The sequence below is a fragment of the Podarcis liolepis genome, assembly GCF_965112155.1.
Source record: "Podarcis liolepis genome assembly, chromosome: 11".
NCBI lineage: Eukaryota > Metazoa > Chordata > Lepidosauria > Squamata > Lacertidae > Podarcis > Podarcis liolepis.
This window is the reverse complement of record NC_139565.1, coordinates 58,410,851-58,437,051: the sequence shown is the minus strand read 5'-3', so window position 1 is coordinate 58,437,051 and position 26,201 is coordinate 58,410,851. Positions and strand designations below refer to the sequence as shown.

At 45.0% G+C, this 26,201-nt stretch overlaps 1 protein-coding gene across 2 annotated transcripts in view; it reads right to left on the bottom strand.

Moving 5' to 3' along the window:
- Window positions 1-19,589, bottom strand: part of RIT2 (Ras like without CAAX 2) — a 272,498-nt gene extending 252,909 nt beyond the window's left edge. For both annotated transcript variants that reach the window (XM_083466310.1, XM_083466309.1), the window contains exon 1: window positions 19,348-19,589. In XM_083466310.1, the coding sequence (XP_083322436.1) occupies window positions 19,348-19,450 (103 nt within the window). In that variant the 5' untranslated portion in view covers window positions 19,451-19,589. The remainder of the gene's footprint in view (window positions 1-19,347) is intronic.
- Window positions 19,590-26,201: the final 6,612 nt, after the last annotated feature.

Here is a 26,201-nt window from a genome sequence, read left to right as displayed (position 1 = left end):
GTGTATGTTAGGAGACAGTTGCATTAAAATGCTGCTGAATTTTCATGACAACTCATTATGAAAAAATATCCCTAACAGATTTGGTGATGTAGAGAACTGGAGTTAAGAGCAGGAAAACGAGATAAACCAAAACGGACAGATTCTCCCATTCCTAAGAGGAGCTCACCACATTAAAACTTAGGTTATAAAATATGCCTCCCCAGGTTGCAGGCTCAAGCCTTGGCGTTGCTTATCCTTTTTTAATAAATGAGCCGTGCTCCACCGATGTTCTGCATGCTCTTATATTAAGCTGAAACAACAGGCACAGCCTCACCATTATCAATGCGGCTACAATGATTAATGCCTGTTTAAGTATGATCAGGTGGGTAATGCTGGCCTAGTCTAATGACTCATTAAAAAGAACCAGGTGCTGAGACTCACAATACTAGCTCAGGCCAAAATCCTCCTAGATTTTGCAAGCGCCACCTGGGAGTTCAGAGACTCCTCCAGTATCCTGGAGACAAGAGCAGGTGCTGCCTGAAATTGGTTTATGATAACATTTATGAGCCTTCTGCTCCCTCCATTTCCCTTGCATGCATTCCTGCTGGGTCTCCTTCTTGAGATGCACATTGTCTCTGAGTCTCCTTCTATGGGGTATTTCAGTCTGTTTGTGTCCACCAGCTTGATTGGAGAACTGGGCCCAAGCTAACAAAACCAATCTCAATGGGGACAAGTGTAAGGTCCTTACACTTAGGCAGCTGCACAAAGAAAATATGGAGGACACCTGGTTTGCCAGTACAGGTAGTACGTATGTGTGAAAATGATTTGGGTGCCTTAGCAGACCAAAAGCTTCACATGAGTGACCCATGAGATGCAGTAGAGCAAGAAAAAGCTAATGCTGTTTTAGGCTGCATCAACAAAAGTATTGTTGTTGTGGTGGTGGTTTAGTTGTTTAGTCGTGTCCGACTCTGCGTGACCCCATGGACCAGAGCACGCCAGGCACCTCTGTCCTCCACTGCCTCCCGCAGTTTGGTCAAACTCATGCTGGTAGTTTCGAGAACACTGTCCAGCCATCTCATCCTCTGTCATCCCCTTCTCCTTGTGCCCTCCATCTTTCCCAACATCAGGGTCTTTTCCAGGGAGTCTTCTCTTCCCATGAGGTGGCCAAAGTATTGGAGCCTCAGCTTCAACAAAAGTATAGTGTCCAGATAAAATGAATAGTAGTACTGCTCTATTCTGCCTTGGTTAAACCATGCCTGGTGTACTGTGTCCAGTTCTGGGTGCCACAATTTAAGAAGGATATTGACAAGCTGAAATGTATGCAGAAAAGGGCAACGAGGATGATCAAAGGTCTGGAAACCAAGCCTTATAAGGAACGGTTGAGTATGTTTGGCCAGGAAAAAGTTGGGTATGTTTGGCCAGGAAAAGAGGAGACTGGGAGGAGATATGAAAGCCATCTTCAGATATCCAAAAGGAAGATGGAGCAAGTTTGTTTTCTCCTGCTCCTGAGGCTAGGACCCAAAACAATGGCTTCAAGTTACAGAAATTAAAAGGCACAATTAAAGTATGCAGTAAGAGCTGTTCAACAGTGGAGGGTCCCTCCCTCCCTTGGAAGTTTTTAAGCAGAGGTTGGATGGTCATCTATTGTGGATGCTTTGGCTATGATTCCTGCATGATAGGCAGTTGGACTAGATGACCCTTGGTGTCCCTTCCAATTCTATAATTCTATGTAATAAAGCAGACCCATTAAAACAATGAAGTAACAACTGTGATTGGGCTCATCCCTGAAAGGGAGGGTGAAACGGATTATAGAGATGAGGTGGAGCGGCTGACAGAGTGGTGCAGAGCTAACAACTTGCTCATAAATACAAGGAAGACAAAGGAGCTTGTGGTGGACTTCAGGAGACAGAAGATCAACGTCCAGCCACTTTTGATTGATGGGGTCTGTGTGGAGAGGGTAACAACGTTCAGATTTTTGGGCATTGAATTACAAGAGGATCTGTCCTGGAGTGTCAACACAAGGGGGCTTGTGAAGAAGGCGCAGCAGAGACTGTACTTTTGAGAATACTAAGGAAAAACCATCTTCCGCAGAAACTGCTGCTTGCCTTCTATCACTGTGCCATTGAGAGCGTGCTCACTTATGGCTTATGTGTGTGGTACGGAAGCTGTACTATCCAGGGCAGGATGGGGTTGTGCAGGGTTGTTAAGGCAGCAGAGAGCATTGTTGGCTGCCCACTCTCCACCTTAGAGCAGATTTATGCCACAAGGTGCCATAGGAAGGCACTGGACATAGTAAAAGATCCATTGCATCCTGGTCACTGTCTCTTCAAGCTCTTGCCGTCGGGACGGAGATACAGGACGATGAAGACAAGAACGAGCCGTCTTAAGAACACTTTCTTCTCCAGAGCGATCTCGGCCCTGAATGGGAAGCCCGGACTTTGAAAGTCATCTAATCTCCCTTGCTGTATTATACTGTATTATTTAATTAGTGTTTTTATGGAGCAGTCAAGTAATTTCGTTGTCCCCGAAGGGGGCAATGACAATAAAGATATTATTATTATTATTATTATTAATTCAAAACAGAGACTTGGGTCAAGAGATCAAGGGGATGCCCATTTTTTAGCTGAAATCCACACCAGAACTTTCAGAAGTGCAGAAACCAGTGGATGGTTGAACTGTGTTATGCAGAGTGGTTCGGAAAGGGCAGATTGGGTTGAACTGCATGAAGCCCATATAGTAGGACTAGGAAGACCCCAGATCTGGTAAAAATAATTATTATTATTTATACCCTGCCCATCTGGCTAGTCAGAGGGGGCAAGCCTAGTCTAGATGGGCCATTGGTCTGACTCAGTATATTCATCTGGTTTGCCCACACTTTTGAGGTTGATTTCCTAAATGCACTTTTTGATGCAGAATCTGAAACTGGGCATGGGGATGGTATTCACTGGTATTCCATGTCTTTTTCAAGATGTGGAATCTAAAGCAAGATATGAACGCGGGAAGCAAATGCATAGCCTATATAAAGAGTCTGCAAATCTGAGCCCTTGAAAAACCCACATATTCCTAATAAAATGTTTTTATTAACAAGCAATGCCCTTAAAGTTGTTTATGGAGAAGATAAAAATGGGATATGAAAAATCGGGCAAGCGGCACACAGCTCACTAACATAAACAAGTGGTATTTTCCACCTGGCATCGCGCTCATAAATTTGTTTTCCTCCCTGTGCCCTTAAAGGAACGGCCCATGCAAAGAAGTGAAGCTTGGAGGCAAGTGGAAATCATTCCTCTCTGAACTGCCAGCTGATTTTTCTTTTCTTTTCTCCCATCAATGCTTTATGGGCACTAAGTCAAAAAAATGAATTATGCATAACATTTGTCCGTGACAGTTTGGCTGAACTCTGGACTGAACTTGCAGGATCCCCTTTGCATTAATCCAGGAATCCTTCCCTATCGCATCATCATTTGGGTGATGGGTTCTTTCAGCCACAGGTGTCTGAAGCATTGAGCCGAAGGGCATACGATTGTGACCCTGACCTAGTCATTCGTTTCATATCCCAATAATGTTATATTAATGTGTACCTCTGTTTATTAGGGGTGTCAAAAAGATCTTACCATCCCTTATTGAGGCAACCAATCACTGTGCTGTGCAGTACAGTGTTTCCTGCAGATTTTATCTTATCAAGAGATCTGTTCTTTACAACATCAGAACTGGGCCTTTAGTCTGGTGGCACTTACTTACTAAAACTTCCTGCTATAACATATCACACACATGGTCTCTCTGCTGACTTTCCAGCACCTATGGAAGACCTTCTTTTTTATTATTATTGATACAGCAAGAAAAGAAAGAAAAAGAAAACACAAATACCAAATTACACCCAGGAATAACCATAGACACAGAATTTTATTAACAAACGATAAAGCATAAATTGGTCTTAACACTAAAGACCCAACCTCCCATCTATTCCATATTTTGATTTCACATTACATATTGCCAATACACGCTTTTAGCATAACTTTTTCTTAATATATCTTACTTCTTATATCTGCCTTGCAACTATTACTGAAGTTCCCTGAATGCTGCAACAGAGTTTAAACTACTATATTAAATATTCTTTGAAAACCTCCCATTTTGAAACAAATTCCTGTTTTGATTTATTCTTTATTTTTTTCTGATAGACCGTCTAATTCGGCATATTCTGTTAGCTTTTGGATCCAATCTTGTATAGAGGGAGAAGACCTTCCTATTGAAGAAAGGTTGGGACTTCTTCGTTCAGAGAGAAGGTAAATAAGAGACATGAGAAAATTGAAAAATAAATAAATCATGGCGTGGAGAAAATGGAGAGAGAGTTCCCCCCACCCACCCTTCTTTCATAACACTAGAACTCATGGGTTGCCAGTAAAGCAGAATGTTGGGAGATTCAGGATGTGTAAAAGAAAGTAATTTTTTTACATGGGGCGGAGTTGAACTGTGGAACTCATTTCCACAGGAGGCCATGATGGACATCAACCCAGTTGACTTGAAAAGAGGATTAGACAAATGTGTGGAGGAGATGACTATCAATGGCGGCTAACCATGATGGCTGGGGCTTGCCATTATGGTCCTTGTGTCCCTTTTTCAACACACCTTCTAAGTGGAGAGTTTTATCCCACTTGATATTTGTATTGGATATAATTTTTTGTAAGATGTGTAATTGTTTTAACTGTGCTTTTCAAGAAATGTGTTTTTTTATATATACATTCAATGTTGTTGTTTTAAAAAGTTGGCATAGCTATGAGATGTTTCAAACGGAGTGATGCATAATTGAAAATAATAATGCCACTAGTGCTACATAATGTTAATCCTACTCTTTGAAGGAATAGACTCGTTAGTGTGGCAACACCTGCACTCTGAAACTCCCTGTCTATTGAAGTCAGGAAGGCAATTTTTCTGTACTCTTTTTGTGACCTGCTGAAAACATTTTTCTTTAGGCAAGTCTACCCTTAGTCCTTAATGTGTTGCTCAGAATGTTGCTATACATTGGGGTTTTTTTTGCATTTCTCAAATGTCCTAAAGTAGTCATTGGCTCAAAAAACCCTCTGAAAATTGCTTTTAAAATGTGTGCTTTGAGATAAACTATGTCTAGAAATGAATCTCGTGAAATCCTACAAAAATCTCAGTACTGCCCACCCCACACAAAGAGTCCAAGGAGAATTACTCCCAGGGAACTATAAGACTGCAAACTCTCTCTCTCTCTCTCTCTCTCTCTCTCTCTCTCTCTCTCTCTCTCTCCCTCCCTCCCTCCCTCCCTCCCTCCCTGTGTGTACCCCCTCCCCAAATCTGATCAAAGCCTTAATCTGGGACTTTGAAATAGCCCCAATCTGAGTGGGGAGCATGTTGGCAAACCTGACCTCTGCAGCCAGTATGATTGAACCCACTGCTCACTGGTAAGCAGAGAGCCAAAATACTGCTTAGGTTGGCTTCTAGTATCAGACACCTGCAACTCAAGCCTGGTGCAGGGCTGTATGAAAGCCATCTTCTAATCAGCCCCATGCTACTCTTTATAGAGGTTGTGTGCTTCTCCTTAATCAACGACTTTTCTCAACATGATTGGGCTAGAGCCCAGATCCACCTGAACTGGCCCAATTTGGTTCAGGTTTCGTCTGAATCTGGCAAACTGTATACACACACAAGGTAAAAAGGTAAAGGTCCCCTGGAAGGTTAAGTCCAGTCAAAGGCAACTATGGGGTTGCGGCACTCATCTCACTTTCAGGCCGAGGGAGCAGCTGTTTGTCCTCAGACAGCCTTCCGGGTCATGTGGCCAGCATGACTAAACCGCTTCTGGTGCAACGGAACACCGTGACAGAAACCAGAGCACACGGAAATGCCATTTACTTTCCCGCCACAGCAGTACCTATTTATCTACTTGTACTGGCATGCTTTTGAACTGCTAGGTTGGCAGGAGCTGGGGCAGAGCAATGGGAACTCACCCCGTCATGGGGATTTGAACTGCCGACCTTCTGATCAGCAAGCCCAAGTGGCTCAGTGGTTTAGACCACAGTGCCACCTGTGCACCTGTGTCCCTACACACACACACACACACACTAAAGGTAACATCTGTATAGATTATTAAAAATGCAGATTAATCCAGAAACAGGGCAAAACTGACTTCTGGATGAACACAGGACATGAGATTGAAAGTGACCAGACTGACATGGGGTCAAATTACAACGTGAATCCGTCGCTTTGGAAAATGGGCACTTTCATATGGACGAAAATATTGCTAGGGGAAAGTAGTTGCCTTGGAGGTTTTACATTTTATAATTCACTCTTGCTTGTTCCATCAGGGTGCTCCAACAACTATTTTTTTCCCCCATTAAGAGGTTGGAAATGTGCTTGGTGCAATTTGCACTTATATAAAGCTTACTCGGATAGATTACAGTCACTGGTCATTTATTTTTATTGCTGTCTTTGCTGCCTTGTTTTAATAGGAGGAGTTTGCTTACGGTGGATGGCTCGATTCCACTCCCCCCACCAAGGGCCAACATAAGCTTTCCATTCTCTCTTCAGACCTTCTCATGACCATATCCCCATCCTAGTTTGGGGTTGTGATGATGAAGTTCCGAAATTGTGCCTTCTTGCTTCTTGTCTTATTGCTTTGTCAATGTGCTTCCCACAATTGTCATTTATAGAAGCTGCCCTTTGCTTGGTGGTGATGATCATTGTTGGATTGCTATGACTTTGCCCATCTGTCCCAATCCTTTCCTCTCCTAAACCTGACAGGGAAGCAAATGGTGGTGAAACTGAAGTGAGGAATGGAATCCAAAAGGATGAGCATGCAGCTTAGAAATACAGGAGAATCTTGTGAGTTTGGGGGTGGTCTGTTTGCATTATGCCCTGTGCCCCTTCTAATTCTTGGAGTCTTGTATCCAGGAAGGGTTAGAACAGCCTTTCTCAACCTGTGGGTCCCCAGATGTTGTTGAACTACAACTCCCCTCACCCCTAGCTAGCAAGGCCAGAGCTCAGGGATGATGGGAGTTGTAGTCCAACAACGCCTGGGTACCCACAGGTTGAGAACCGCTGGGTTAGAACCTGATGGAAGGTCCCACTGCCAACTGGGGAACTGCAAGTTAATGCTCATAGCTTGCCACTTAAGCACCTCAATCAGCAACTCTTTGTCTAGGGCAATGGCTGTGAATCATCACCACTCCTGGCTGGTACATCAAAGGTAGTTGTGGGGAGTGATGTAAGGTGAGAATATTCCCTGGAGAATATTCTTGAGAATATAACATCACAAGTTGTGGGTGATCTGAGCTAAAATCAAACTATAAGCCAAGGGCTTATTTAGAATTCTGTGTCCAATTCATTTTGTTTTTCATTTTGTTTTGTTTCCTCCGCCAGAGCTTTCCTCATGAAAACTCACTCTCTAAAGCTGAATAACAGCAAACAGCAATTTGTGGAAAACCTGGATTGTTGTTTGTTGCACTTCAGCTTCAAAGAGTGGGTTTCCGTGGGGAAAGCTCTGGGACAACAACAAGGGCACTCAGACACAGAATTTTAAAGTGTGGACCTGTGCTTGCAAAGAGCAGAGGGAAGGTGAGTATGGATAAGCTCTGAAAAGCTAGGCCACAGAGCAAGGCTTGGTTTCTGCTGCAATCCTAGGCTGTGAGTATGATAGAAGTAAGACCTTTTCAGGTGTTAATGCCTTGAGACCCTCCATCTTAGGCTCAGGTTGCATATATGTGTAAATAAACCATATATCCTAAAGTTACCACAATCTCTGCTGTCCCTCATTCCAAGGGAACCAAATCCTGGGCAAGTACTGGGAACCCTGTAGTATCACACCACTTGGAGTTTGGGGTGGTTTGTTAAAATGTATTGATGGTGCATTATTTGGACACCTTGATAAGGTGAAAGAATGGGAGAAGGAGGAGGAAGAGAAGGAGAAGGAAAAGGAGAAGGAGAAGGAGAAGGAGGTTTTTTCTTTTTGGAAAAAACAACTGAGTTAATAAATTTCATTTTAGGGTCTTTTTAAAATGTAATTTTTTATCAACTCTTCTAGTGTGTTTTTTTGTTTTGCCAGCACTCTTAATGAACAACAGCTCCCAGAATTCATTGGGAGGAGCCTTGACTATTTAAAGCAGGCTTCCTCAACCTCGGCCCTCCAGATGTTTTTGGCCTACAACTCCCATGATCCCTAGCTAGCAGGACCAGTGGTTGAGGATGATGGGAATTGTAGTCTGTAAACATCTGGAGGGCCAAGGTTGAAGAAGCCTGATTTAAAGTGATATCACTGTGTTTTAAATGTGGGCTTAGAATAGAACAAATCACAATGGAAGTTGTCTGATCCACCCGTCCCCTGGGCAACGTGAGAATGTTTGAAATGCTGAGAGCCCCGCTCATTTTCGCCAGCTCACTTCAAACGTGCTGCGAGTTTCTGCAAAGCTGCTCCACAGGGAGATGGTTCCATGGGCCAATCAATCTTTCTGCGAGCAAATGTTTGCTGATAAATGCCCTCCCTCAAAAGGCACATCAAGCGAGCGCCCCATAGCCAAATTAAATATTCAACCAAAATGTCCCTTGGTTTTAATTCAATCATTTCATCCCATTATCCCCACTGGTTGCAGCCCCTCCTCTCTCACTTTGGAGGCTCCCTTGTTAATGCCTATGCTCCCTTAAAGTCTTACAAATTGCAAGGGCTGTCAAGACCCCTAGCCTAATTCCCCATCACATTAACACAAATTGAAAGAATGCTGTTAGTTAATACCAAAGAATCCGGGGTCTATTGTTTGTCGAAGCTGCGCATGTACAGCCCCTTTAATCCCATCCTCATAAATCAGAAACTCTGGGCCTTTAATAATATTTTGTTGCTCTCCTCTGACCCTCGTCCAATTTGTCACCATCTATGCGCCTCCCTCCCCCCCGCAACCCCCCAGTTCTGAAGGGAGAAACCTTCATGTCACGTTCTCTCAACAACCCGTTGGTATTTGACTTACACAAGGGAACCCATTAAATGTACACATGGGAAACATAATTGAATCCCAGTCGCCTCTGGCAGGCGAATCACAGATGCTGACGAAATAATGAAAGGCTTTATGTTTGTGTCGCCCCCGAGGCGGAAAGAATTCTGACCAGCAGTTCTGTCCAGATTTGTAAAAATAAATGTTAATGCAAAAACATGAATGCATTTTGGGCCTGACAGAAAGATGATAAATGGCTTCAAGTTGAGCGAAGGGCTTTTCCTCCCAGGGATGGAAGCTGCTCTGCCTATTTGTTCATAGGATCGTCCAGTGTTTAAAAGGTTTTAAGCCAGAGTTGGGGGAACTATGGACATCCGGGTGCTGTAGGACTTCATCTCCCATCATCCCTGACCACTAGGCATGCTGGTTGGGACTGATAGGAGTTTTATTATATTATCTGTTTGTTTGGTTGGTTGGCTTTTTATATTATAGCGTTGCCATATGTCCTGGAAATCCTGGACATGTCCTCTTTTGGGGGACCAACAGGCCGATTGCAGGAATTTTTTTTACATTTTAGAGGAAATGTCTACTTTTTTGAGGGGGTTATTTGTTTGTTTGTTTGTTTGATTGATTGATTTTTGGCTTGGGCTCAGGTGCACGCAGCTCAGGCATGGGCAGCTCTGTATGCCACAGCCACTGCCAACCCGAGCCAGAAAAGAAGCACACGGGTGCTTTGCATGCCGCAGCTGCTGCCAGCCTAAGCTGGGGAAAGAGGTGTGCAAGTGTGGTGGCAGCGGCCCCATGTGCCTCTACCTGCATGCCTCTCTGTCCGGCTCTTGCTGGCAGCAGTTCAGGCTGTCCTCTTTTTTGCTCTTCAAGATATGGCAACCCTGCTTTATATAAAAATGATTGTGTGTCGCTATATCACAAAATGTATGGAAGTGAGAGCTGGACCATAAAGAAGGCTGACTGCCAAAGAATTGATGCTTTTGAATTATGGTGCTGGAGAAGACTCTTGAGAGTCCCATGCACTGCAAGAAGATCAAACCTATCTATTCTTAAGGAAATCAGCCCGGACTGCTCGCCGGAAGGACAGATCGTGAAGCTGAGGCTCCAATACTTTGGCCACCTCATGAGAAGAGAAGACTCCCTGGAAAAGACCCTGATGTTGGGAAAGATGGAGGGCACAAGGAGAAGGGGACGACAGAGGACGAGATGGTTGGACAGTGTTCTCGAAGCTGTCAACATGAGTTTGACCAAACTGTGGGAGGCAGTGGAAGACAGGAGTGCCTGGCGTACTCTAGTCCATGGGGTCACGAAGAGTCGGACACGACTAAACGACTACACAACAATATCACAAAAGTATATCAAAGCAGTTTCCAACAGTAGAAATGAATTACAGCCATACAGTAAAAGCACAAAAAGTTTTTAAAAAGTTAAAACTGAGATCAGTAAAGCATTGTGGAAAGATGTACTCTTAATTGCCTACATAGGTCTGGCAGAATAGGAAAGTTTCCAGCGGGTTGTTAAAAGCTGGCACAGTGCACCTCCACTGAGTCTATTGGCAGGCTGTTCCACAGGACTGGACCAATGGCACTAAAGTTTCAGTTTCTCATGGTTGTTGAATGAGCCTCACCATTTCGGGAAATGACCAGAGGCATTCCTGCAGATGGTCTCAGTGATCCAACAGAGTCCAACAGCACACAGAGAGCCAAAGATTCCCCAAGGCTGTTTTAAACAAATACAAGTAGGTGCAACAGGACATTCAGCATAATTCAGCCTAAAAATGAGGCTCTTAAATTGCTCCAACTCGCAAGAGGGTGGTGCCCAGACAGAAAGTGAGAAGCCAAAATCCATTAGGACTTTTCTTTTTAAAGACACCAGCAGAAGGCCAATGAACACATCACAGTTTGTGAAAGATTGGAGCGTAATGAAATCAAAGGGAGGAAATCAACTGCACATTATACATGAATAAATCTCAGGAAAGGAAGAAATCAGAAATGGTATATGCAAATAAGGATTGTGTGGAAAAACAAAATAGAATATGAATATGCAGCTTAACTTTTAAACTGAACAGTATTCAGAAGAATGATGTGCAAGATTCAAATCAGTTAAAATTCAACCATTGTTGAATCCTGCAGTAGCTCACCTTGATCTCTCTAGTTAAAGCTCACTACAATATCCCAGCTGTCCCAACCCCATGGTCTTTTCATTTGAGAGAAGAACAGAGCTAACAATCCAGTGTGAAATTCCAGGAATCAGGAATCCTGTGGCCTTCGGTGCACGTTGCTACATATTGATCTGGTGTCCCAGATACAGAATCACAAAATCAGTCCAGGTAAGACTTATAGGGGGGGGGGAGCTTTTATATGAAATAGTGAAGTCTGAACCAGGAATAAAAGAATCAGAGCTGGTAAAAAAATAATGAAAAAACTCAGCACAGAAAAACATTCCCAATGACACTGGTTCTGAAAGACCTGCACTGGTTGCCAGTGAGGTACTGAACCCAATTCAAGGAGCTGGTACTAGCATATGAACTCCCAAACCCTTGGCTTGGGGCACAAATACCTAAAAGAGTATCAGGCATCTGAAACTATGACCAGCAGGTGAGACTTTCTTGGTGGTGGTTCCATGGGGACCTCCTGGTTGGCATTGACCCTCAACAGGGCCTTTTCAGTGGTGGCTCCCAGTTTGTGGACTGCCCTTCCTGGTGAGGTGTGCCTGTCTTCATCATTATTGTCTTTTAGGAGCACCTTGAATACAGTCCTGTGTACCCAGGCATGCGATGGCTGAAGAACACTATTCAGAACAATCCTGAGATTACTGAACATTTGTTTTTAACCACAACTATTTTTAGGTTGTTTAAACTGTTTATAGAATGCTTTTTAAGCTTGTTTTCTTCTGCTGCCCTGGGCTCCTTCAGGAGGAAAGGCAGGATATAGATCCAAATAACGACAACGGCACAATCCACAAAGGCAAAACCGCTTGAGGATGGTGCAAGGCTAAGGAGGAGGCATAGCCTGTAGAGAAGGACACTGAGAGGGAGGGAGAGTCTTGAGGGCCTGATAGAGATTCTGAAGGGCCACATTTGACTTCCAGGCTGAATGTCCACCCAGCCCTGTTGTATTCCATTCACCATAACACTGTTGTTAGGATAGCATCAATTTCACTGACGGCATTGCAGGGGGATGAACTAGATTAGGCTTACCAGACATCCCCATTTCCTGGGGGAAGTCCCCGGATTTGCGAATAAGTCCCTGGACAAATTGCATCCCCAGAATGTCCCCGGATTTCATCTAATATCCCCAGGAAACTCAGCAGCGGCAGTCTCACCAGCCTGGAGCAGTTGGCTCTGGCTGGCTTCAGGAGCTGCTCAGAAGTCCCCATATGATGGTGGTGCAGGGGCTCTCAGATGGAGCTTCTGGGCTGCCTCCACCTTCCCTGACCCCAGCAACTAAGCTGTGAAGGGAGGCCTCGTGCTGCCTATCAGAGCAGCCTCCCAACTCCTACTTGTGTGTAAGCAGGAGCGCGGCAGGGATCTCTCAGTTGTGAAGGGAGGCTTCATGCTGCCTATCAGAGCTTGCGTGCAAGCAGGAGGGGGCAGGGATCTCTCAGTTAGGCAATGGAAAGCCTCCCTTCCCAGCTGAGAGATCCCTACCCCCTCCTGCTTGCACGCAAGTAGGAATGGGATTGGGGCTGCTCTGATGGGAAGGGAGGCATCGCGCTGCCTGAGCCTCACCACCGCCACTGCTCTTGGCCCTCCTTCTCCACCTTCCATGCCTGACCCACCGCGCACCACTTCCCCACCACCACCACCACTGAAGAACCAACAACTCTGGGGCTGCCCATCCTCATGGAGAAAGGAGACAGAAGCCTCAGAGGAAGGGGAAACATGGTTTTGAGGTCAAGGCGGCAGCTGCTACCCCTCTGCCACCACCATCGCTGCAGCATCAACGTCCCGAACGTGTAGTATTTATTTAGTCCCTGGATTCATTGAAAAACATCTGGTAACCTTAGATTAGATGGTCCTTCCAACTCTACAATGGTTTGATCCCACACTGAGGCATTGGGGAGCTGCCACTCATCCTTGTCATTAAGCTAAAACCAGATGGATCTTTCCAGGGCCTATGAGGCTTTGCCCACCTCTTCGTATAGTATTGCACCCTGTGCATTCCATCCCACTGTGAGTCATCTAGTAACTCCAGTTAACTCAGGAGCGCGATGTCAGTTCACTCTGGCTTGTTTAGAGCTCCTTCCTTTTAGAATGCTTAGCCCAATGCTTTGTGCAGCCCTCATGGCTAATTACTGCAAACACTGAGCGGAGTGCATTGTAATTAATTATAGTTATTAGCGTAATTAGCATAACAAATTTAAAGACTGGGATGCAGGGTCCTTTAAATATATTTTGTGTATCGCTTGTTTCGCGTCTAAATAAGAGGGTAGTAAAAGGAAGCTCTTTGGGCTTTGCACAGACGGGCTGTTTTGGAAATGGGGCAGCTGGCTCCCTGGCAGATGTGTGAGTTTTTCCTCTTGGGCCAAAGCACTCCTCTCTGCTTTGCATGTCTTCCCTTTGTCTGGTGGAATCATAATGTTGGAAGGGGCTGGTGGGAGATCCACACACCACAAGACACAGCACCTGTTAAGTTGTGGGTGAACATATCAGACGACACAGTGATTCTTCAAACAGCTCTTGTTTATTCACAGGCCAGAACAGAACTGAACTGAAGGGTTCAGCCAGCCTGCTTATATAGAGCTCCACTACAACGCAACTGTAACCATTTTCTGTAACTATCCAATCACTGAACGTCACTTTCAATCCCCTATTTGCATATGTGGACCTGAGTGAAAACTATCTACAGTATCCCCCTGCTGGCCCACGGTGAGAACTTCAGTCCATAACAGCACCCACCCTGATCAGGGTCTGTCATTCAGGTCACCATGTCTGAGTACAGTTTCTGTGTGATAAGCATTACCCTTTGGATCCCTTTCAACCCCATAATTCTATGATTTTATAAGAAGAACATAAGTTGAGCCCAACTTGATTGAGGAACCATTTTGTTTGAATGCTATTGCACCAGCATCACCATCATTTATTATTTGTACCCCACCCATCTGGCTGGGTTTCCCCAGCCACTCTGGGCGGCTTCCAACAAAGATAAAAAATACATTAAAAAGTCACACATTAAAAACTTCCTTGAACAGGGCTGCCTTCAGATGTCTTTTAAAATGTCAGGTAGTTGTTTATCTCTTTGATATCTGATGGGAGGGCATTCCACAGGGTGGGCGTCACTACCAAGAAGGCCCTCTGCCTGGTTTCCTGTAGCTTTGCTTCTCACAGTGAGGGAACCGCCAGAAGGCCCTCGGCACTGGACCTCAGCAACTGGGCAGAACAATGCGGGTGGAGACACTCCTTCAGATATACAGGTAACATACATTTTTAGGACCCACCTTATTTCTGTGACCGGGGGTTGTTTCAAACTATATAGTGGTACCTCTGGTTACGTACTTAATTCGTTCCGGAGGCCCGTTCTTAACCTGAAACTGTTCTTAACCTAAAGCACCACTTTAGCTAATGGGGCCTCCCACTGCTACCGTGCTGCTGCCGCTCGATTTCTGTTCTCATCCTGAAGCAAAGTTCTTAACCCGAGGTACTATTTCTGGGTTAGCGGAGTCTGTAACCTGAAGTGTCTGTAACCCGAGGTACCACTGTATACCCAAATGAATGTCTCCAACCCCATCTTTCAGCCTGGACACTGAGGTCCACCTCCAAGGGTCATCTGGAGGTTCACTCACTGCACAAAGTGAACCAGGCAGAGGGCCTTCTCGGTGGAGGCGCCCTCCCAGTGGAACTCCTTCCCATCAGATGTCAAGGAGCTAAAGAACTACACAACTTTTGAAAGACATCTGAATGTAATCATGTATCAGGAAGTTTTTAATAAAAAAATTCCTTCCAGTAGCACCTTAAAGACCAACTAAGTTAGTTCTTGGTATGAGCTTTCGTGTGCATGCACACTTCTTCAGATACCTTCAGATTCTGAAGAAGTATGCATGCACACGAAAGCTCATACCAAGAACTAACTTAGTTGGTCTTTAAGGTGCTACTGGAAGGAATTTTTTTATTTTGACTATGGCAGACCAACACAGCTACCTATCTGTAACTGGAACCATGGAAGTTTTTAATGTTTGATGTTTTATTATGTTTCTGTATGTGCTGGAAGCTCCCCAGAGTGGTTGTTGAAGCCCAAACAGATGGGTGGGGGTATAATAATAATAATAATAATAATAATAATAATAATAATAATAAAATGTTATGTTTTAATTGTGACCTTAGGGTGAAGGACAGATAATCAACAACAACAACAACAACAGTTAAATTACTCTTATATGACCCACAAAGAATCTTGGGAACTGTAGCTTGTTAAGGGTGCTGGCAATTGTAGCTCTTTGAGGGAGTCTCCTAACAGCTCGCAGTACATTTAACAAACTACAGCTCTCAGGATTTGTTGAGGAGAGCCATGATTATTAAAGTAGTATCCGAAGGCTTTTCATATGTGGCATTTTGTAAACATTGTTTGGGTGGAGAATTGGCGTGACAAAATTTAGAGAAGTGCGAATTTCAAAGGAGAGCTCTGATTCATTTTGCATATTGCTTCCATGAAGTGCAAATTTGATAGACTTGGCTTTAAAAGTGTATTGACTTGAATTCCTTCCCCATCACCTAGCTAGCAATCCTTTTAGGATTGCACTTCAGGCAAAACTTCAAGCACAGTCCTACATAGTGCAAACCTAGCAGATGGAAAGCCTCTTTGAGCACATTGCTTAGAATGGGCCCTGTGTTTCTGCAAGCACTTGGAACTGATGCTATCTTTCTCAAATTGAACAGAGTGCCTTGGCCAATGGCAGCTCTTTTGTCACTTCTTCCCACCCACCTCCTTTCTTGTGTCAACCCTCCATCTCCCTATGCAAAGCCATTTAACTCTTACTTGAGATTCCTAGAGATAAGGACCAAAGAAGATCCCTGCTGGGACAGGACCAAAAGGGTTCCCGCCTCCCACCAGTAGAAATAAAGACTTGTGACACCATTATTTAGGTTAATGTGCTAAAATTGGCCACAACTTTATTGGTTACAGGTAAAGAGCGGTACTGGCTTAGGCATTGGTCCTATCCGACTATCCGGCTTCAGCCTGTTTGCTTGAAGACCGGCAAGGGTTAACACCAGCAGGGGGAGACCTGCTGATGCACATCAACTAGGAACTCCCCCGGGGTCACTGCTCGGGGGCGCGCTTTAGGCCCTGGCCTCCATAGGCTTCGGACGAGGCCACACCCCCTGGAATCCTTTACCGGACTACCCTTCAATATTTGGGGGAGGTGATGGCGCTCCTCCCCCCCCAACATATCTACATAAAAATACCCCTACCAATGCCTAACCGCCAAAACCAAAGGAGTTGTGGTGATTTGCTATGAGGTAGGCGAAAAAACCCAGTGACCAGTGCCAATTTGCCAAGTGGAAAAAATTCCTACCAGGCCCCTTAACGGCGACCAACTGAGGTCCATAGCAAGGTCAAAAGGGGAACCCTGAAGGGTGGGTGGGAAACCTCAGCAGCTGAGCGGTCAAAAGAGGGAGATCCCGGGGCCATTCTTGCCTTAAGTGAGGCACTCCACAACCCCCCGAGCCAGCCGATTGGCTGGCTTAGGGGATGACGTGGCCCCGAGGATTCCCCTGATCGTGCGGGGACTGAAAGCCAGCCTCTGCGCGCGTGTTGGGGGCGTGAAGCCCGCGACACCACCTCCTCCCGAGGTCGGAAGTGGCTTTTCCTGCAGAGGAAAGACAGATTCTTCTGGAAAGCCCTGAAACAGGTTTTGAAAATTAGTACCTTTCCCTGCACTGCAGTCCTTCAGCAACTGCAGCTTTCCCCTTGACCATCATGACCGATAGTCATAGACTCATAGAATTATAGAGTTCAAAGGGATTCCAAGGGACACCTAATCCAACCTCATAAAATTCAGGAATCATAACTAGACATTGAAACACAGTGCCATACCATGAAGTTAGCTTATCCCTCTTAAGCCAACTAAACTAGTAGCTCTCACCGTACCATGTGAATTCTAGCAAAATGTGAAACTTACATTGAGTCAAACCATGGGTCCAGCTAGCTCAGAATTGTCTATACTGATTTCCATTGGTTCTCCAGAATTTTAGGCAAGGGACTGTCTCAGTCCTACTTGAAGGTTCTGGGGACTGAACCCTGAGACCTTCTGTATGCAAACTGTAGATGTTCTGTCACATCCTTCCACCATCCTCTGTTCATTTAACACCCACTGTATCTTCTGTTGTCAAGATCTGCTTCTGACCAGTTTCACTGAGTGACTCCCCCCATGAAATGAAATCTTCTAGGAAGTAAGCCTAATTGCGTCCTGATGAAAATGTGTATAGGATTTCAGCCTTGGTGTTAAAAAGGAGAGAGAACATTCTCTCTATCCACTTTAGAATGTGCATATATATGTTATACTTTTTAAATATCTAGCACATTCCCTCTTAAGTTACCGTCTGCCCTCCTAAACAAAAAATATCTGGACATTTTCTCCTTCCCTCAAAGGGCAGATGTTCTGTACTGTTGGATATTTCACCTGAGTAGCACCCTCCAAATTCACTTTTTATTTTTTATTTTAAACTAAGTTCAGCGGTGGTGGGACGTGGGTGGCGCTGTGGGTTAAACCACAGATCCTAGGACTTGCCAATCAGAAGGTCGGTGGTTCGAATCCCCGCAACAGTGTGAGCTCCTGTTGCTCAGTCCCAGCTCCTGACAACCTAGCAGTTCGAAAGCATGTCAAAGTGCAAGTAGATAAATAGGTACTGCTCTGGCAGGAATGTAAACGGCATTTCCATGCGCTGCTCTGTTCGCCAGAAGCAGCTTAGTCATGCTGGCCACATGACCCGGAAGCTGCACACCGGCTCCCTCGGCTAATAAAGCGAGATGAATGCCACAATTCCAGAGTCAGTCACGACTGGACCTAATGGTCAGGGGTCCCTTTACCTTTACCTTAAGTTCAGTGGCAACTTAGAGGCATGTGACAAACTTTCACCAACATCACAATTAATATTCCTACAGATGCCCGGGCTGAATAGGACCCTCTAAATCCCTTCCACGTGTAAAATGTACAGGTTGCAAAGTCCAGATGTTCTCTAATATTGTGTCAGACATAAGGGCATCAAGGTGGGGGAGAGAAAATCCCCTCCCCATTTGCTTGCTCAGTTCCCCTTTATAGATTGCTCACCACCCTGAAAATCTGAGAGATTCTAAGCAGGTCAATAAAATGTAGCTGCTTTTCACACCTTGTGTTGTCAAGGTGGGTTTTTTTTTAACAAAAGGAAAGCACAGTTCATATACAAAATATGTACAGCTTGATTCAGCTGTTTGTTCAGTCTAGTAGTCCTGAGCCTTAATAGAGTGTACGGGGTTTAGCAGATGTAATTATAGGCATGTTTCAGAGGCAGGTACATCATCCCAGAAAGCAAGTGCCAAGACAGACTCTGCGTGCTCAGCAAAGTAGCTTTAAGATTAGAGGATGTTAAGTGTCAGCAAAGATAAATCAAAAGGTTACAATCTCTGGCAAAAGACAAACACCAGACCTAAGTAACAGCTCATTCGGAGGATACCGCAGCCACTGAACAACAGCATCTCTCTCTCTCTCTCTCTCTCTCTCTCTCTCTCTCTCTCTCTCTCTTTCTCCAGGGCATTATAATATGTCTGATACCAACAAACTTCTTGTCCAGAGGGAGAAGGAGAATATCAGAGTTACATCCTAATAACTTTGCAGGCAAGAGGTGACTGTATTATGAGCCAAGGTCTAATGGCAAGCCATAAAGAAGTCAAAAGGAAAAGTTGGGGAAAGTTAGCCGCAAGCATCCCATTCACTTTGTCACTGCTGAGCTGGCTTTTTCATCGGCCATGGGTGGGCTCCCTTGCACAACTCTAGGATGGAAAGTTGAAGGGGAAATATATAGGCCAATTCCTACTATCCCATTATAGCATGTAGCATCTGAAACTCGGCAGACACCGGGTTTCAGGTTCATCAGGCCCACACTCCAAACATCCAAAGGGCTATCACATCCATTGGACTCAATATGAGTTGTGCATTTGTGGTTTGACACAGCTCCTATTCTCCTCTCTCTTTCCACAATCAGTACAAGACTTTGACAATAGTAAATTCTTGGCAAACCAGCCCTTGGCTCAATGAATAAAGACATTCAAAATCATTTTATTATTATTATTAACACCAACAGAAACCGACTCTCTAATCCAAATTACGGATCGACGGAGAGCAGGATTTCCGACGCTATTAAATGTGCCCTCCTCCCATCCATGTTCATCTCAAACATTGCCCTTCAACACATACCCTAGCCCACCCAAAAGCAACAGCAGAAACTTACCACTCTTGCCTACTCCACCTGATCCCAACATCACCACCTTGTACTCCCTGGAGTCTCCTGGAGAACTGTTGGAGGAATTGGGAATTTCACGTTCAGTCTCCATCTTCTTCTGGGGAACAGGAGGGGGGGCACACAGAAGTGGCAGATGCTCTCTTTCAAACAACTATGCAAGCAATTGGGGAGGGGAAGAGAGTGAGAGAGACACGAGAGGTACAGTTTAGCAGTCTCTCTCGCTGGCTGCGGTGCCTGCAATAGCTGCAGAAGGTCTCATAGCAACCAGTTTAAGAGCTTCCAATAAAAATCCAGCTCGTCAGCCCCCCCCCCTTCTCACATACTTCCCTCCCTTCTGTGTATCGCTTTTCTTTCACTGTCCTCTTCCCGGACATGCAAAGCTGCCTATTGCTCACCAACCAAGCACCTTTATGAGGTTTATAGGACTTGTCTTGGTTATCCGTTCTGCTGTAAGAACAAGCTTCCTTCAGCAACATTGAGATTGGATTTGTTTTCACAACCAAAGGGTTGCTCCAAGCCTGAAGCAAGGTGACAGCTCAGCAAAGAACCCCCTAGATAATCAGGGACCCTGGATTCAACACTCTTACATATCAGAAGGCAAGGCTGCATAAATAGAAGGGTAGTTCTTATTTATAGCAGGGAATGTAAATAAGCAGGGAGCAGAATTCAGAGCAGTGCAAGGAACTAATCCACATAATACCAGTGTATTCTCATAGAAGCATAGAATTGTAGAATTGGAAGGTCATCTAGTCCAAACCCCAGTTTAAAAAAGTAAAGGAGCACTGGACAGTTAAGTCCAGTCAAAGGCAACTATGGGGTGTGGCACTTATTTCACTTTTCAGGCTGAGGGAACCGTTTGTCCACAGACAGCTTTCTGGGTCATGTGGCCAGCATGACTAAAGTGCTACTGGCGCACAGTGATGAGTGCCAGAGCTCACGGAAACTTTGTTTACCTTCCCACCGCAGCGGTACCTATTTATTTGTAATGGTATCCTTTGGAACTGCTAGGTTGGCAGAAGCTGGGACAGAGCAATGGAAACTCACCCCGTCATGGGGATTCAAACCGCCAACCTTCCGATCAGCAAGCCCTAGAAACTCAGTGGTTTAGACCACAGCACCACCCGTGTCCAACCCTCAGTACTGCAGGAATCACACGGTTGTGTGAATCAGTACCTCAGATTTCTATAATATGAGAATCCTAGCAAAACGGGTCTCCAAGGAATTGAGCTCACGAATGCTAACCCTACAGAAGGTGCAAGATTCTGGTATCTTTGTCACGAAACTTTCGTTGAGTGATCTGGAGTAAAAGGTTAACTCCATGCAGGGCCAAGCACAGAAGGAGTTCTACAAGATGAGCTTGTGGTGCCACGTCCCTCTGGCCCAAGGATGTCTCATTACTGTCCTCTGACTTCAGATGACTCCACTGCAGATGCTTCAGTAAAGCCAATTCTGTCCAGCTCCACTGGTAAGGAGAGGGGAGATGTATTCACTTAAGTTCACATTTATGGGTGAACTTGCCAAGTATGCTCTTCCTGAGACAATACACAAGTGGAAACACAGCCATCCTTTTAAATTAGCATTTTAAACCAATCCAGGTTGGTAGCAGTCACTGCCTTCTGCGGGAGCAAACTCCACATTTAAACTGTACACTGAGAGTTCCACAGTCAGGGACTACAAGGAGGACTCTGCATGTACAGTAAAAACAGGGGTTGAGTAAGTGTTTACAAGGACCATGGTTGAATGTGAGATGGAGGGGTGAGCGGTGTTAGGATTCCTGCTCTGTGTTTGCAGTCATGAGATTGTTGTCTATCACATGACAGTGTATGTTTTCATTCCACAGTGTGGGAAGTGACGGAGCCAGGATGTTTTGTACTACTGTGTTCCGTGAAGAAAGCTCTTGAAGCTCCCGAATGATCGACCAGGAGGGAGAGAACATGCCAGTCAGGCATGTGTCTCTACCAGGGTCCTACACGAAAGTAGGACGCTCCTAACAGTGGCAGAAGATGGTTGGGGAGAGGATGATACAGCTAAGATTGTATTTTTTAATGGTGTGTGTCATAATGGAAAGTTCTTGCAGACTCTGGAATTTGTCCTGCAAGTGCTATTTTTTCTAGAAAAAGGGGTGCTGGAACTCACCATGAACACCTCCCTTATTCTCTTATAATGAAAATGGCACCCACCTGAGTTTCACCAAGTTCCAGCTGAGAAAAAGCCCTGCAGGCCATAATGCATTCATTAATGAATAACGTCTAACCAATTGGGAGCTTGGTGTGAGCCTCCATATTGAACCCCCAAAGGGAATTTTCTTCCATGGGGATTGTTCATGCTCTGCATTATTAATGTAAATAATAAAATCATACCAAACAGAAAAGGAAATTGCACTTTATTAACCTCTAGACGTTCTCAGTTTACGTATCAGTTTTCCTGGGAGGGTTGATTCCTATATCCCTTCTCCAGTTAGATACCTCCCAAATTGGGCTACTGTGGCACCGGCCACAGTTAGCATACAGCAATGCCTTCTTTTGATGGTATGATGCAGGATAATTTCTACCTGGTCCCATGGAGCAGGAGAGGGAACTAGATGCAAAGCTGCCATTTTTGGTGCAGCTACACATATAATACCGCATTGACTTTGGCCCTCAGAGGAGTCATCTTGCAAACAAGAAGCATGTGGGATTAAAATAATGGGATCTTGATACAGCAAGCAGTCACTGTATACAGCACCATGAGACTGCATTGGAGATCGTTTTGTCTTTAGGAGATCTGCACACTTCCTCATCAATTAGCCTGCATAAGTATCCCTGCCACTTGTCTGGTGAACTTGGGAGTCTACAAAACTTCAGTCCCAAGCATTATGCAAATCGTAAGTGATTTTTGTGCCAGCAAGCGATGGCCTTAAAGACATGTGGATCATTTTAAAATACATGAATATGGATGAGGGCATACAAATGAAAGATCCTGTTAAGTGGCAAACACTGGGCGTTTCCCCACTCCTATCATATTTGGTTAGAAGTGCAGAAAGCAATTAAAAAAGACCATATCTGGGGGAAAGCTTGCAAATTCCTTCCAAGACAAGAGAGGGAAAGTGCAATAGAGTGTGTGGTGCTGTGGCTAGAACTTTGACTGGGGAGCCCCAGGTTGGAATCTCCTCTGGTGAAGATGCTTTCTAGGTAAACTTGGTCCAGTCACTGTCTCTCAACCTAAACATCCTCACAAGGCTGTTGCAAGACGGGGGGGGGGGGGGGATTCAGACCCAGATTCCAAATGTAGACCTCTAGATCCCTCTGTCTTGCACTCTTTTCAGGTTATACTTCCTCTCTGCCTTGCACCCTTGAAATATACTCAGAGTCGAGTGTGAATTTCATGCTCTTTATTCGACTCATAGTAGCAATGAATGAAGCTTTCCCCAAAACGTCTAGCTATATATACATTATTTACACGATGGGCCCCACGTGATTGGCTAATTCCGGGCTGTTCCTGTAGGCCAATCAGGTTGTGGATTCACTTCCTCCAGAAGCTTGAGAGGCTTACTCCTGTAGGCCAATCAGATTGCAGATTCACTTCCTCCAGAAGCCTGATTGGCTGCTCCTGCAGGTCACTGCTGCATTCTGGATCCTATTATTCTAGGATTCAGCTCAGTACATAACAACCCTCCTTGAGTGTTTTGGCCTGGCTGGAATGTCTTCCTGAACTCAAGATAATGCCTGCCACTTGCATGGATGGAGGATAGAGAAGGTTATTTGTGTGTCTGTGTATCATCCGCTCCAACATTTATCCCATGAAAATTGAGACATCCTATTTCATTATAATAATAATTTTATATTTATACACCACCCATCTAACTGGCTTGCCCCAGCCACTCTGGGTGGCTTCCAACATATATAAAAACATGAAAACCATTAAAAAAAATTACCTCTACAGGGCTGCTTTCAGATGTCGTCTAAAGGATGTATTGTTACTTATCTCCTTGGCTTGGGGAGGTCTCATAACTCCCTACACACTGCAACATTTATCTGATGAAAACAGGGACGTCCTAAGGAAAAGTGGGACATTCTGGAATCAAATCAGAAACTGGGACAGCTTCTCTAGATCCAGGACTGTCCCTGGAAAACAGGGGAACTTGGAGGGTCTGGTGTAGGTGTGTATAATATGTGCATTTTTCTCTCTGCCCACTTTTGCCGCTGGTTCCACCCACCGCAGGCATGGGGCTCTTGGCCAGGTGCCCAGAAGGGACCTTGAACATAAGAATCGATTTGGTGGATCAGTCCAAAGGCCCATCGAATCCAGCATCCAGTTCTCGCAGTAGGCAACCATATGCTAATGGAAAGCCTGCAAGCAGGACCTGACTAACAGTCCTCTCCTTGCATGTGATTCTCAATAACTGGTATACACAGATGTACCTTGCAAGCCCTCTGCCTTTCCCCTAATTGGTTTGATCTTTTTGTAGTGGGCTCATACAGATGGGAGGGGGACGCGGGTGGCGCTGTGGGTTAAACCACAGAGCCTAGGGCTTGCCGATCAGAAGGTCAGCGGTTCGAATCCCCGTGATGGGGTGAGCTCCCGTTGCTCGGTCCCTGCTCCTGCCAACCTAGCAGTTCAAAAGCACATCAAAGTGCAAGTAGATAAATAGATACCACTCCAGCGGGAAGGTAAATGGCGTTTATGTGCGCTGCTCTTGTTCGCCAGAAGCAGCTTGGTCATGCTGGCCACATGACCCGGAAGCTGTCTGCGGACAAATGCCGGCTCCCTTGGCCAATAAAGCAAGACAAGATGAGCGCCGCAACCCCAGGGTCGGTCATGACTGGACCTAATGGTCAGGGGTCCCTTTACCTTTACCTTACATTTCCGAGCACAATTCAAAGTGTTGGTGCTGACCTGTAAAGCCCTAAATTGCCTTGGCCCAGTATACCTGAAGGAGCGTCTCCACTCCCATCGTTCAGCCCGGACACTGAGGTCCAGTGCCAAAGGCCTTCTGGCAGTTCCCTCACAGAGAGAAGCAAAGCTACAGGGAACCAGGCAGAGGGCCTTTTCAGTAGCGGCACCTGCGCTGCTCTTGTTCGCCAGAAGCGGCTTAGTCATGCTGGCCACATGACCCGGAAGCTGTACACCGACTCCCTCGGCCAATAAAGCAAGATGAGCGCCTCAACCCCAGAGTCGGTCACGACTGGACCTAATGGTCAGGGGTACCTTTACAGATGGGAATCATAGGGACATAGCTATTTGCCATCCACTGAACCAGACCATGGGTCTAGCTAGCTCAGTATCGCTGACACTGACTGACAGTGCCTCTCCCAGATTTCAGACAGTGCTCTTTCCATGCTTTACTTGGAAATGCTATAGATAGAACCTGAGATCTTCTACATGCAACACAGATGCTCACCCACTGAGCATTAGCCCTTCCTCAACATCTATAGATGTTCTGGTGTTCAGCCATGAGAAATGGACAATAGTAAGCAGGCCATGAAATTTCAGTGCACTAGCTGAACTTCCCCCACTGTTTTTTTAACTCTGTTCCTTTGCGATGATTCTGTTGCATCTGTTTCCAATAGCCTCACAAGAGATGACAAGCTGATTAAAAATAAACAATATGATGGTTGACCTCACAGCAGAGAGCAATTACCCACTTCTTCACTGTTCAGCAATTTGTTCACAAGAAACCCTCACAAAAAATGCTGTGGAGTTTTACCCCCTTTGAGATTAAGGAATAATTTGCTTCCTACTAAGGATGTAAGAAGGCATCATTTTTCTATTGCATGCAGCCCTGCTTCTGTTTCACTGCAGTTTGTCTTCTGTTAGGGTTGCCATATAAACTGGGAAATTCCTATGATGTCCGGGGGGCAGAGTCTAACGTGATCATCCGGGGGGGGGGATTAATTTAAGATTAAATGTCCAGGATTTTGTATGTTCCCTGGCGGAAGAGGAATCACTGTGGAGAGGTTGCTTCCTTGTTGCCTCCCATATGAAGATTTCGCATGCCCACTTGCCACCCTGACGCCCCCCAAAAACTCAGCAAATGAAATGGAAGCAAGAAGAAATACCGACAAAAGAAGAATGGCAGACAAAGTTAATGGACTACTCAGAATTGGACAAGATGACAGGAAGGATTCGAAACCTGCGGGACCAGAGATTCACAGAAGATTGGAATAAATATGCAAACTATCTGAAGAGCAATTGTAATCAACAAATTACGCTAGTAGGACTACAAGAAGTTTTGTAAGGAGGAATATATGAAATATTGCAAAGACGATAAAGAAGAGAGACAATAGTTAAGATATTTAGAAGTAATAGTGAAGTAAGAAATGTAAATTAAGTGGAAAAAATTAGAACATTTTCAGATGTGATTGATGGAAGTAAAAAAAATGTATAAGATATAAAAGTATGTTTTACAATGTTGAAATATGATATATTGAAATATATAAACTCAGCAACTATGTCTGGATTTTTACTTCTTGAAGTATGGCAACGCTATCTTCCACCCAATATATTTTCCTCACTGTCCACAGTGGCAAAATGACATAACTTGTATATTTAACATAATTAATCACTTCATGTAGTGCATAGTTAAATGATGGAGCTTGTTCCCACAGGAAGCAGTGATGGCCACCATCCTAGATGACTCATGGAGGAAGAAGAAGAAGAAGAGTTTGGATTTGATATCCCGCTTTATCACTACCCGAAGGAGTCTCAAAGCGGCTAACATTCTCCTTTCCCTTCCTCCCCTACAACAAGCACTCTATGAGGTGAGTGGGGCTGAGAGACTTCAGAGAAGTATGACTAGCCCAAGGTCACCCAGCAGCTGCATGTGGAGGAGCGGAGACGTGAACCCGGTTCACCAGATTACG